Source organism: Drosophila navojoa, chromosome 5 (genome assembly GCF_054131105.1).
Source record: "Drosophila navojoa isolate 15081-1374.11 chromosome 5, UAZ_NAV_1.0, whole genome shotgun sequence".
NCBI lineage: Eukaryota > Metazoa > Arthropoda > Insecta > Diptera > Drosophilidae > Drosophila > Drosophila navojoa.
In genome coordinates this window covers 3,387,604-3,399,925 of record NC_142893.1, presented here as the reverse complement: position 1 = coordinate 3,399,925, position 12,322 = coordinate 3,387,604, and the positions used below count along the sequence as shown (strand labels likewise).

The window sequence follows — 12,322 nt, the reverse complement described above, 5'->3', positions numbered from 1 at the left end:
ATGGAATGCGCCATTCATTTCATTATCATCTTTCTAAAAGATAATCATTAAACATTTCACTTTAAATCTCTTGCATTTGTAGGATATCGTTTAGTTGGTCACTTTACTCCCCTCATTTGACAGGCCGACTGCTTCTTCGCCACTCGAGACTCCTTCGGGCTGAAGTGCAAAGTGCAAGCTGGTGGTGGCAACAATATTCAGCTGCTGTCGCTGCTGCTGCCTCTGCTGCAGTCGCAGTCGTAGTCGCCGTCGCTGTCGCTGTCGCTGTTGTTGCAAGTGTCGCATGCCTCGAGGAGTGGCCTCCTCAAAGCTATTGCAGCTGAAGTTTTGGAGTTGGGCTAATTTAAAAGCAGCTGCCTCGGCCCTAGGCCTCGGCGTTTTATGAGATTTTAGCACTTTAGGGCCGCGTGGCATGCAGCCTGTGTGTGCGCTTGCCGCTGCCCCGCGCGCCTGTTGGCCGGGTCTTGCTTAATGGATTTCTGGGCATAGGAATTTAGCACGTAGCTAGTGGAAAACTAATATGCTTTAGAGGGCAGGCGGACAGGAGACGGGCGGACAGGCCAGTCTGAGACTGAGGCCAGTCAGGGCTGCGTGACATTTATGGCTTCGTCTGGGCCAACTGTCCAGGCCGTCCATGTGTCCGTGTGCTTTGCTCAGTTGTTCAGTTCTTCAGTTCGTTTTATTATTTTTTTTTTTTTCACGTGCAAATATGAACAAGATTTATAACGTTTGCGGCTCAGCGACATTTTCCTAGATTTGTGTGTTTGCAGCCGCCTTTTGAAAAGGATTTCACTTTTTCGCTGGAATCTGCTGGAATCGCATTGCGTTGGCCCCAAAATGAAGGGCAAGACAGAGAGAGAGAGAGAGGAAGTGAGATAGAGAGAGAGATAGTGGGAAGACAGGAGACAGCAATGGGGCCTGGAGTCGTTTAAGTGACTGTGAACCATGCGATCTTGGCCGGCGTCTAAAAATAAATAAGTTGAATAAGCTGCAGCCCAGCGCTGGGGGAGATGATCTTTGGAATGTTTCTTCGTCTCTCTCTCTGTCTCTGTCTCTGTCTCTCTCTTATGATCTTTGGCTCTCAATTTCCTATGGCCTTTCGCAATTTGCCTCTAAATGCGACTCTAAATGCATATTAAAATATCATTCAACTGTTGGCTTTAGCTCTTTCATTATATTTTTCTTGTCTCTTTTTGATTAAGCATAAGTAACTGCTATGAGGTTAGCTTCTTCTTCTACTTCTTTCTTTATGTTTTTTGCAAAAGCACGATTATCGTATCACTTGGAACGGATGCTGCATGGGGCAGATGAAAGCCAGCTGAATGCTGCACTCACTGATTATTTCGTATACCCTGTAATGATGATGTGGAGTTATATGCGTTAAATTGTATCAGAGTTGAAGCTTATGTTAGAGAGACTTCAGCTAGGGCTTATCTTTCATTAATTGGTAGACGGAGAGGGTAAATAGAGGGAGTCATATAATACAGAAGATTATTGATAGGTAGAGACTTTACTTTTATATATTTTATATATTCCTTGACATATATATACACATACTCGATGAATGCTCTAGGATAATGTTAAAGATTTATGGAATTCCAGAGGATTTCTCAAATATCAAAAACTCTCAATATCAAAAAGAAGCTATCTGAATGAAAACATATAACAACTGCTGATAATATATAAGAATTTCTCGTATATACTACATACATATATAGAAGATGAAGAACTTATCTATGTATCATATCTCCAACGTTAGGCAATTTCTTCTTCAAGCAGAGTATATTCGATTTAGTGGTTTCCTCTATGGAATATAGATTCCATTTTTTAAACAAATATTCTATAACTTCAATCAGCTTTATAGAGGGTATATCAGCATAGAGACTTCTTAGATATCACATATATGTACATACATATATGTATGTATGTATGTCACTACTTCTACTTCTAGGCATATCTATATAGATGCATGCGTATACCATATCCACTTCTAGCTCTACGTTGCAGTTAGTGTATGCATTTAGTCGACTGTAGATCGCCGACTTGCGTTGCTTTGTGTTTTCGGGGTGTTGGCTGCATCCGCTATTAAAATTGAGTAATACCAAATATCTATAATAATTATAGTTAAATTTTACATGTGTTTTTACACAGCTGTTAAATGTTCTCTATCTCTGTGTGTGTGTGCCCAATGGCCCATGAATTTGAGCTTCCGCTGAAATCATATACATATACATATGTATATATATTTATGTATATATATTCATATACATTTATTATATAAAGCTGTTCATAATATGTTATTTAATCGCAGGTGTCTTGGAATGCTTCACTCAAGACACTAAAAACTGATTTGTTTTGCATTCAATAATCGACTCGAAATTTATGAACAATACAAGCTGTTGTTGTTGGTTGTTGGTTGTTGCTTGTCTCTTATCAGTGGAAATGTGTTTCTGTAGTGCATTTTGCGACACATCGTATACGGTATTTAATAGCAATTGCAAAATGCGTGCCGCAAAGTCCACGCCAAGAGCGCTGATTTGGCTAAACACACGTTTACACAGATACCAAAACGGCAGCGACGTATGGCAATGGGTTTTTAATGACCCAACTGTGGATAAGGTGGCTGAGGTGGTGCTGGCGGTGCTTAACTGGCCTCTGGTCATTTCCCTAAACGTTGCGCCAAATGCGGCGCCAGCCAAAGCAGACAAAAATAAAATGCCGATTAAAATATCAAATGAGTGTGTGTGTGTGTGTGTGTGTGTGTGTTGTCTGCCTGTTGCAGACGAGCGTCTAAGCGCCTTAATATAATGCTATCAACAACAAACAGCTGGCCAGAGCTGGAGCCAGAGCGAGGTGCGTGCGACAGTCTCTGAAGGCAGCAATCGATTTAGTTGTCGTCGTTGCTGCAGCGATTGCAATCGATGCGGACTAGCGAGAGTGAGAGAGAGACAGAGAGGGGGAGAGGCAGAGCGGTAGTGTGTGGGGCAAGACTTTCGCCACATTTGCAACTTATGCGACAACTCTTATAAATCAACTTGCGATGGCTGTCAACACCTTCTGCCTGACCTTTTGCCAACTCTCCGCTGAGCTGAGCTTAAAGACTGCTGCTATTTTTAGCCAACTTGCCAAAAAAAATGCAAGTTTAATAAAAGCACATTGCAATCGGGTGTATAGGATTGTGTAATACTCTTTCAATACGACAAATGAACTGAATATGTGAGCCTAATTATTGAATCAATCAATAATAAATAAGAAAGCTTTAGTAGAGACTGCTCTGTCACTGTATACCTCTCCGTCTGTATATTTGCTTAAGAAAAGCAATGGCTTATCCCTTCCCTACAGAAGCTTATTTAATTTGTCTATATGTATGCAGCAGAATTCATTTGGTATTTATGTTTAGGTTATACGAAGTTAGAGTGCTCGAAACAGCAGAGAGTGTTCTGATTGGTCAGTTGAATCTCAATTGCAACGACCTCTACCTGGCACCGGGCACACAATTTGAGTGAAAGTCGCCCTATATAAAGGGCATCAGCTGTGCCATTTATTCATCCAGGCCCGGTGGGGGTCAATAGAGCAGTGCAATACAGCTAAGCTGCGTAGACTTGGAGTAAATACGTAAAGGAAATGGAAGTACGTAAAGGAAATACGTAAGGGAATTCCCTTAGGGAATTACGTAAGGAAATTACGTAAGGGAATTATGTAAGGGAATTCAGGCCCGGTGGGGATCAATAGTGCAGTGCAATACAGCTAAGCTGCGTAGACTTGGAGTAAATACGTAAAGGAAATGGAAGTACGTAAAGGAAGTGCGTAAGGGAATGACGTAAGGAAATTACGTAAGGGAATTACGTAAGGTAATTATGTAATCAAATTCAGGTCCGGTGGGTCTCAATAGTGCAGTGCAATACAGCTAAGCTGCGTAGACTTGGAGTAAATACGTAAAGGAAATGGAAGTACGTAAGGGAATTACGTAAGGAAATTACGTAAAGGAATTACGTAAGAAAATTACGTAAGGGAATTACGTAAGGGAATTACGTAAGGAAATTACGTAAGGTAATTATGTAATGAAATTCAGGTCCGGTGGGTCTCAATAGTGCAGTGCAATACAGCTAAGCTGCGTAGACTTGGAGTAAATACGTAAAGGAAATGGAAGTACGTAAATAAATTACGTAAGAAAATTACGTAAGGGAATTACGTAAGAAAATTACGTAAGGGAATTACGTAAGGGAATTCAGGCCCGGTGCGGGTCAATAGTGCAGTGTGCAATACAGCTAAGCTGCGTAGACTTGGAGTAAATACGTAAAGGAAACGGAAGTACGTAAACGAAATATGTAAGGGAATTACGTAAGGGAATTACGTAAGGGAATTACGTAAAGGAATTACGTAAGGGAATTACGTAAAGGAATTACGTAAGGAAATTCAGGCCCGGTGGGGGTCAATAGTGCAGTGTGCAATACAGCTAAGCTGCGTAGACTTGGAGTAAATACGTAAAGGAAATGGAAGTACGTAAAGGAAATACGTAAGGGAATGTCGTAAGGGAATTACGTAAGCGAATACTCAGAAGAATTACGTAAAGGACATACGTAGAGAAAATACGTTAATTAAATACGTCGAGGAACTACTTAGAAGAATTACGTAGAGGAAATACTTGGAATAAATTTTTAGAGGAAGAAGTCAATTCATAGTCAACTCTCTCTAACTTCAAGACCTTTCTTTACAAGCATACCCTATATGCCACGCCCCCAACTATCAGTTTCCATTAGAGAGAGGAAGTTTTTCTTATTCATCAAGGTCTCTAGCTCCCACTAGCCATTCTCTGCTATCCCCACTGCACCGAAACCAATATACTCTCTTCACACTCAGTGAGCGCGCATGCGAGTATGCACATGAAAAGGAAGAGGAATATCGCGTAATCTGTGGGCAACCATCGGCGGCTTGCAACTGCGTCGCGCGCATTATGAAATTGTGTCAGCTCTGCCATAAATTGCGCACTTTAAACGGGCCACGTCCGTCCAAGTCGTCCATGATAGGCTGTGATAGCATCGCCGGCTGCGTCGACTGCATCGACTGACACCTGAAGCCGTAGACGACAGAATCTGACAAAGGGCCGGACCAGACTGGACCAGAGCTGGCAACCTCGCTGTCTGCCCAAATGTAACCGAAAGCTGGCAGTCAAGTCTCCAATGTCCCAGCTGCCCCACTGTCCCCATGTCCCAACGTCCCAGCTGCCCCTTGGGCTACTCCAATTGCACAAAAAGGTTGCGAAATGCTTTGCATTGTTTTGCTCAGTGTGTGACAATGCGACATGTAAATTTGTTGCTTGCAGTTGTTACTTCTTTTCTGTTGTTATTTAACTTCTCTCTTTTTTTTTGTAATATTTTTTTTTTTTTTTTTGCTAGTTTTATTGCTGTCCGATTCCGCCGGCTGATTGCCGCAGGCGGGCTTAGTCCCTGGAATCGCTTCATAAAACTGTCAACTCAAATTATGCCATAAATTGATTAGGCAAATCGCAGCTGCTGCTGATCGCAGCTTAAGCGAACTGCATTCAGATTACTGCTATAATTCTCTATAGCTAACTGAAGCGGAAGGTTTAGATAGATACGTAATGTTGTCGAAACTTTAATGGGCTTCAGGGATTAAGCCATGTGCGAAACCAGATATATATATAAACATTTAGCCAATATTATTTTACAAATATATTTAACGATTTTATGGAATTAAATTTAAAATCATATTATATAAATTAGCAATTATTATTTTAAGCGTATAGGTAACAATTTTATGGTATTCATTTTATATAATATGAATTAACAAATATTATTTTTAAAATATATTTAACAATTTTATGGTATTAAAATTAATATTATATTATATAAATTAGCCAATATTATTTTAGATATATATTTAACGATTTTATGGTATTCATAATGATATTATATTATATAAATTAAAAAATATTATTATACAATTTTTTGGCATTTTGTTGGGTTACATTATGCAATGAATTTTGCCTTTTGTTTGATTTTATTTTTTTAATGACTTTTTAAGTAGTAATAAATAAAAATTTGTTATTTTTTAATATGTAACATATATTTTTATGTTAAACTAAATATTTAAATTTTACTAATCAATTTTGTTTATCTTAAATTATATTGTAATTATTTTTGGTAATTATATTTATTAATAAATTATATTTATATACTTTTTTTTTAAATTAAATTATATTTTATTTTAGTTTAGCGAAATATATTCAAACGGAAATTTAAACAATAAAAAATTGAAAATAATATATAAAATAAGATATATATATAAAATAAAATAAGATATATATATAAAATAAGACAAAGTATAATTTTAAATATTGACCAAATGTAATTTAATATATATATACAATAGTATTATTTTATTTTATTTTTATTTTATTTTATTTTATTTATTTCTTATGCATTTACTTAAATATTATTACGATTTAAATTATTATTATTACGAATAATTAAACCTCTTTATTCCTTAGTTTTTAGGTAATGCCATATTTAGTATTTGATTAACTGCTTTGCCCATATTTATAGAGTATTTGATAGTTGCGCTTTGCTCTGATGCCGGCTAATTAAACACATGACAATGATAAAATTGAAGTCTTGTGGCCATTTGCCAGACATAACTATAAGCTGTTACCTGTTACCTGTTGGCTGTTACCTGTTGCACGCTGCCAGCTTCGTCCCACGGCTGGCAATTAAGCAAAACTGCAACAAATGCGCTTCTTGCTACCAAAGTGGGTCAGAGATGCAGCCACCAGAGGCAGCAGCAGCAGCAGCAGCAGCAGCGGCAGCAGGAAATGCTCAGCTCTTTGTGGCGTCATCAAAGCTCGTCATTGGTTTTGAGCTACCCACGCAATAATCTAGCAAAATGATGAAAAAATTAAATGTACAAATCATGTTTACGACTTGTCGTCAGCCAGTCGCCCAGTCAGACAGACGGACAGATAGATAGACAGTTGAATAACTGAGTGTTCCATCAGTCCATCAGTCTGAGGCAGAGTCAGTCCAGCTGTCTGGCAGTGGGCGTTGCTGCTGCAGCCAACTAATTGTTGTACGTGGCAACTAGCTGCCAGCTAAAAGGAAATATATGAAACAGCAACAAGAGGAAGAAAACCACATTGCAGTCAACTTCACATTGACACCGTTTGCAATTAGAAGAAAAAGTGGCCCGTTGGCTACTGTGCAGGAGCTCCAAGTCGGGAGAACTGGGAGAGCTGGGCGAGCTGGGAACTGGGCGCACTGTCTAAGGCTACCAATGAAGATGATGCTGCACGGTTGACTGTCCATGTTAATATGCTGGATTCTAAATAGCTGAAAACCAGTTGCAGTCGATGCCATCTCACTGTTGGCCATGTGGCTTCGTGTCTGTGTGTGTGTGTGTGTGTGTTGCTAAAGTTAATTGCCTGATTTGAGCTAAGACTTTGCTGTCGCAGCCGGCACAGTTTTTGAACCTCGCTATAAAAACTGTGGGCAGCTCTTTATTTTTTCTTGGAGCTGTTAGGCAAATGTGCTAAAAGATTAGACATTCGGATTAGGCACGCATATATAAGTCAGTGAGGAGAATAGCCAGTGCGGACGACGACTTGGAATGAATGGGAAAATTGGCGAGTGGAGGAAATTGAAACGCAAGGAAAAGCTGCGTAAGATAAGCTGTGAGGAATTCCATGAGGAAAACGTAAGGAAATTGATGAGTAAAGTATTTAGATTGGTGCAAGTCAATGGAAAGGAAGAGCAGGCTGAGAAGTGAGTCAAGCAGGGCAAGGAAGGCCTGGAGAAGAAGAGTGTATGGGTAAGGAGTGGGTGAGAAAGAAGACGATTTAATAGGATTCGCTGGATAGGGCAACTTCCACAAAACATAGACAGAAATGAGAAAGAGCCGAGTAAGGCTAAGGCTGATGGAAAGAAGAGGAAGTATAAACAGTAGTTAGTAGAGATAGAATCAGTAAGGAAAGCAAAATGATATACATAGATCGTACAATAGTTAGAGTTGTTCTAGTTCTAGGCTCAACAACTTTACATATATGATATACAACACGCAATATATTCTTCAATATCTTCTGCTATATGTACATATAACTACATGACCTGACTGCTCTCTGTATGACCTAAACTTAGCCAAGACAACTTAGAGAAAGAATATAGTATAAGAATAGATTCCTCTAGCAAGGGTATTCCAGTGAATGCCTCTACCCCAACTCAACTCATCATTCTCTGCTATATACTTTCCACATAGCTTGATCTTTGACTGTGTGGGCTAATATGTGGCCGTGTCTAACGATCGTCACGCGTTGATAGGCCGCATCGGCATCACATAATTTTGTGATATTTGCCATAATTTTGAGCTGCGTTAAATGAAATATGTTGAAGCCAAGCCAAGCCAAGTCAAAAGCTGAGGCGTGCTGATGTATTGAGTTGTTTAGCCCCAGGACACGCAACATACACACACACATACAAACACACACTTGCAGAGTGCACAGAATGCGGCAATCAGTCAAGGCAACAAGTCAAGACATCGACTTCTACTTCTACTTCGAGTTTGAGCTCGAGTTTGAGTTCTTGTCTTGGCTGAGTCTGCTGCATAAATAAGTAGGCTGCCTTCCAGTGCGAGTCTGTCCGCGTGGCTGGCCTGACATGGGAATTGATATGGCAACGCAACCACCGCCACCACGACAAACAGTCAACTGGGCAATTGGCAACGGGGCATTCCTTAGCTTTGCTCATCGGTTCTCACAAATGGTTCAATTAATCAAAGAAAACCCTCCACAACTAGCGAATTTAATAACATTATTCGATATCACACACACACACAGACACATACACATATGATATCTGACAGTTGATATATAAATTATAGATCATGCCAGTCAATAGTCAATAGCTATTTAATGATGCCCCTTGTAAGCCGAGCCAAAGAAAAAATCAAACAAAAGCCAGCAAATTGCATAAATCAACAAACGTGGAATGCAGATCAAGATCGACGACTCATGAATTATAAACTGCGATCGCGTCTAGACTAGATCGTAAACAATTGTGTACTATATATATATATATAGAGAGAGAGAGAGAGAGAGTATGAGGTAGAATTTTGTTAGCCTTTGATTGACTTTGAATAATAAATAACTCAGTTAGGGCTTTACTTGTTAAATCATTAAAATAGATTGTGGAATTGGAAGTGCTGACTTTTCCTGTCAAGCTGAAGGTCTGAGAGTTCTCTTTCAGCTGATATATGAATCTTTACATAAATAAATATCTATAATTATTGATATACGCATTACTATATATTAATTACTATTATAATAGAGTGATTCGAAAAATTGATTTTTGGACTTTTTAAGAGGCAATCTGCAGAATTTCTTGTCAAAATGTCGAGCCTAAGTCAGTGCTAGTTTCTGAAATTACTATAGATAGATCATAGTTACATTAAATATTATGTTTGTAGCTTACTATAAAACTTTTCATTTAGGATTTGTGAAGAATCTTGACGAGCCTTGATAGAAAACTGAAAACTGTGGGCTTCTAATATCTCACTCAAGTTTACTTATTTAGTTGCATAGCTTAAGGTCTAAATTTTAGTGGAGAGTTTACCTGTTTTATATAGCAATTGATGATTTGATATTTATAGCTACTAAGAATTATTAAATGTGTTTATTTGAGGAATCGTACCTGTATGAATTTTGGATTCACTTCAAATCAATTTTTTGACATGTGAAGATGTGATCCTCGAAATTCCTCGTCTAGAATTGGAACTAGTAGTAGCTATAGCTTTTTGTAGCTGAGATATGTGCAGATAGAAAGAAGAAATGCTTAAGTATTGAATAAAAATATATATTAAATCAATAAATATATAGTAGATAAATTAGAAATATGGGAAAATTATCCAAATAATCTTACGTCTAGCCTCAACTGAACTATGTATAAGCACAGCGCAGTCTTTTGATATTCATGCATAAATTCAGCCACAGTTTTCTATGCATTCCCAACTCCACACACGTCTATAAATATATCTATTTGTATATATGTAAATTGCTACAACTATTGGCCATCGTATCATAATGAATTCTCAATTTATTGCAGGCAGCAGCACGGAGCTAGCCCATTCGCTGTTGGGCTTCTATGACACGCTGACAAACACCTTGAGCGCTGGTCCGACGGCAGCCAAGGCTGACAGCAGCGAGAGCAGCCAGAGCAGCGGTGAGTCAACGCCAAAGCGCAGCAATAGCAATTGCAGCACCACCAGCACCACCAGCAGCAGCAGCAACAGCAACAGCAACAGCAACAACAGCAGCGACAATCATTCGGGCAGCTATTGCTTAGATGGTGGAGCACAAACGCCGCTGGTGGTTGCCGGGCTGCGTGACGATGTGGCTGATGGCGTGCAGCTGAGCCGATTGGTGGTGCAACGGCGCCAGGAGCTGGGCAGCAATCACAGCATCTCATCCACAGCATCCAGCAATCATTCGCGACGCGGCAACAATATTCGCGTGCTCTCGCCCAATGTGCAGCGGATTATTACGCACGCCGATGCGGAGCCCGTGAACGCCATCGACATCGAAGCCATCCAGCAGCAGCAGCAGCTGCAGCAGCAGCCGATCCAGCGCAGCCCCACACCGCCGTTGCGTTATGCAAAGGCCGCAACCACAGCACCACCCAAACTGAAGCTATCGCATCTGCCGCTCTCCAAGACAACGGGCAAGCTATCCACCCAGTCGGGCAGCGATCTGGTGTCCACCTTGGATGCGGGCAGCGAGTACGTCGGTGGTGCGCACAGAAGGGTCAACGCATCCGCGGATGAGGACAAGACACCCACCAACAAGGCAGCGCCCGGCACACCCTTTCACTTCGAGGGCAAGCCCTTCTCCAAGCTAAAGCTGCAGAGCATCAAATTAAGTGAAATGGAGCAGCTGGCGGTGACGAGCATGCAGCTAGCTACAGCACCACCAACAACACCACCACCACCAGCAGCAGCAGCAGCAGCATCAGCTCCAGGTGCAGCCAGTACGCCGGTGGCACCGCCCAGGCACAAGGCCTTTGTGGTGGCCAGCGAGCCGCTCAGCCCAGAGCCGTTTGTGGACGCGATTAACTTTGACCTGGTTGCCCAGCACATCGAGAAGCTGACATTGAGCGACCTGGATCTGGGAGAAGGCGAAGCAACGGCCGAGCAGCTGGTGGAGGCCATCAACAAGCCGCTGATTGGCAAGCCGCTGGTGCGCAGCGTCTCGGCACCGCGCGCCAGCCAGAGCGGCTCGGCGGGGCCGGGCTCCCCGCTGCAGACGTATGCGCGCACCAAGCTGAAGAGCCAGAGCGGCAAGGCGAGCACCTTGGGTGGCGGCATGCCACTGCGGCTGCCCACGGCCGAGCAGCTGGCTGAGCTGGAGGAGGCCAACAAGCTGTCGGCCGAGAGTCTGGACACGTTGACGGACATCAAGCCGAAGTATCCGCCGCGCCTAAGTGAGCTGACGCGCCTCAACAATCGTCCGCTGTCCTCCTCCTCCATTTGCTCCACCTCGTCCAGCTCCAGTTCGGGCTCCGACCAGCTGCTCAATGGCAAGCTGGCTGCCACCTCCTATTTGGCCAGTGTCGAGAGTTTGGCCGAGAGCGAGAACGAGCTGGGCGACCATCATCATCATCATCATCCCTCGCACACGAATCCCATGAGCGTGCTGGAACGCGCCTGCCTGGAAATTGTGGACTCGGAGCGGAGCTTTGTCGAGGATCTGGGTCAGGTTATCAAAGGGTAAGCCACATCACCTGCTGACAGTTCCCGTGTGCACAGCTAACCACTCTCTTCGTCTCCTCCTCTCTTCCTGCAGCTACCTTCTGGACTGGAAGGAGCGCGCCTGTCTGCGCACAGACGAATTGCAAATACTCTTTGCCAACATTGAAGAGATTTACGAATTCAATTCGTTGCTGCTGCAGCAGCTCATCAACTCGGGCATGGATCCGGGACGGATAGCGAAATGTTTCATTGACCTACGCGATCGCTTTAATGTGTATACAACCTATTGGTGAGTGAACTGATCTAAATCTACTGTCGCGATAGCATTAAAAGCGAGCTCTATTGATCAGCTCACCGGCTCAGCTTAGCGTAGTGGGATTACCAGAAGAACTGTATACCCTAGTTGACATTCCTTGCATTCTATATTCTCTCATTATCGACTTTCTATGCAGTTTAGCTCTTTTCCTTTCTCCATCTATCTCAATGATAGATTCTCCTTTCGTTCTTAGCCTCTTCATCAGCCTTTCATCTCTATCATGTCTCTGTTTCCCGGGTGTTTCTCTGACTCCCT

The 12,322-nt window shown here is 41.9% G+C and overlaps 1 protein-coding gene across 1 annotated transcript in view; it reads left to right on the top strand.

Moving 5' to 3' along the window:
* The window catches only part of GEFmeso (Guanine nucleotide exchange factor in mesoderm), a 77,195-nt gene that overhangs the window by 57,489 nt on the left and 7,384 nt on the right, over positions 1-12,322 (top strand). Inside the window, exons 2-3 of the mRNA XM_018103969.3 lie at positions 10,110-11,769; positions 11,846-12,040. Of these exons, the coding sequence (XP_017959458.1) occupies positions 10,110-11,769; positions 11,846-12,040 (1,855 nt within the window). The remainder of the gene's footprint in view (positions 1-10,109; positions 11,770-11,845; positions 12,041-12,322) is intronic.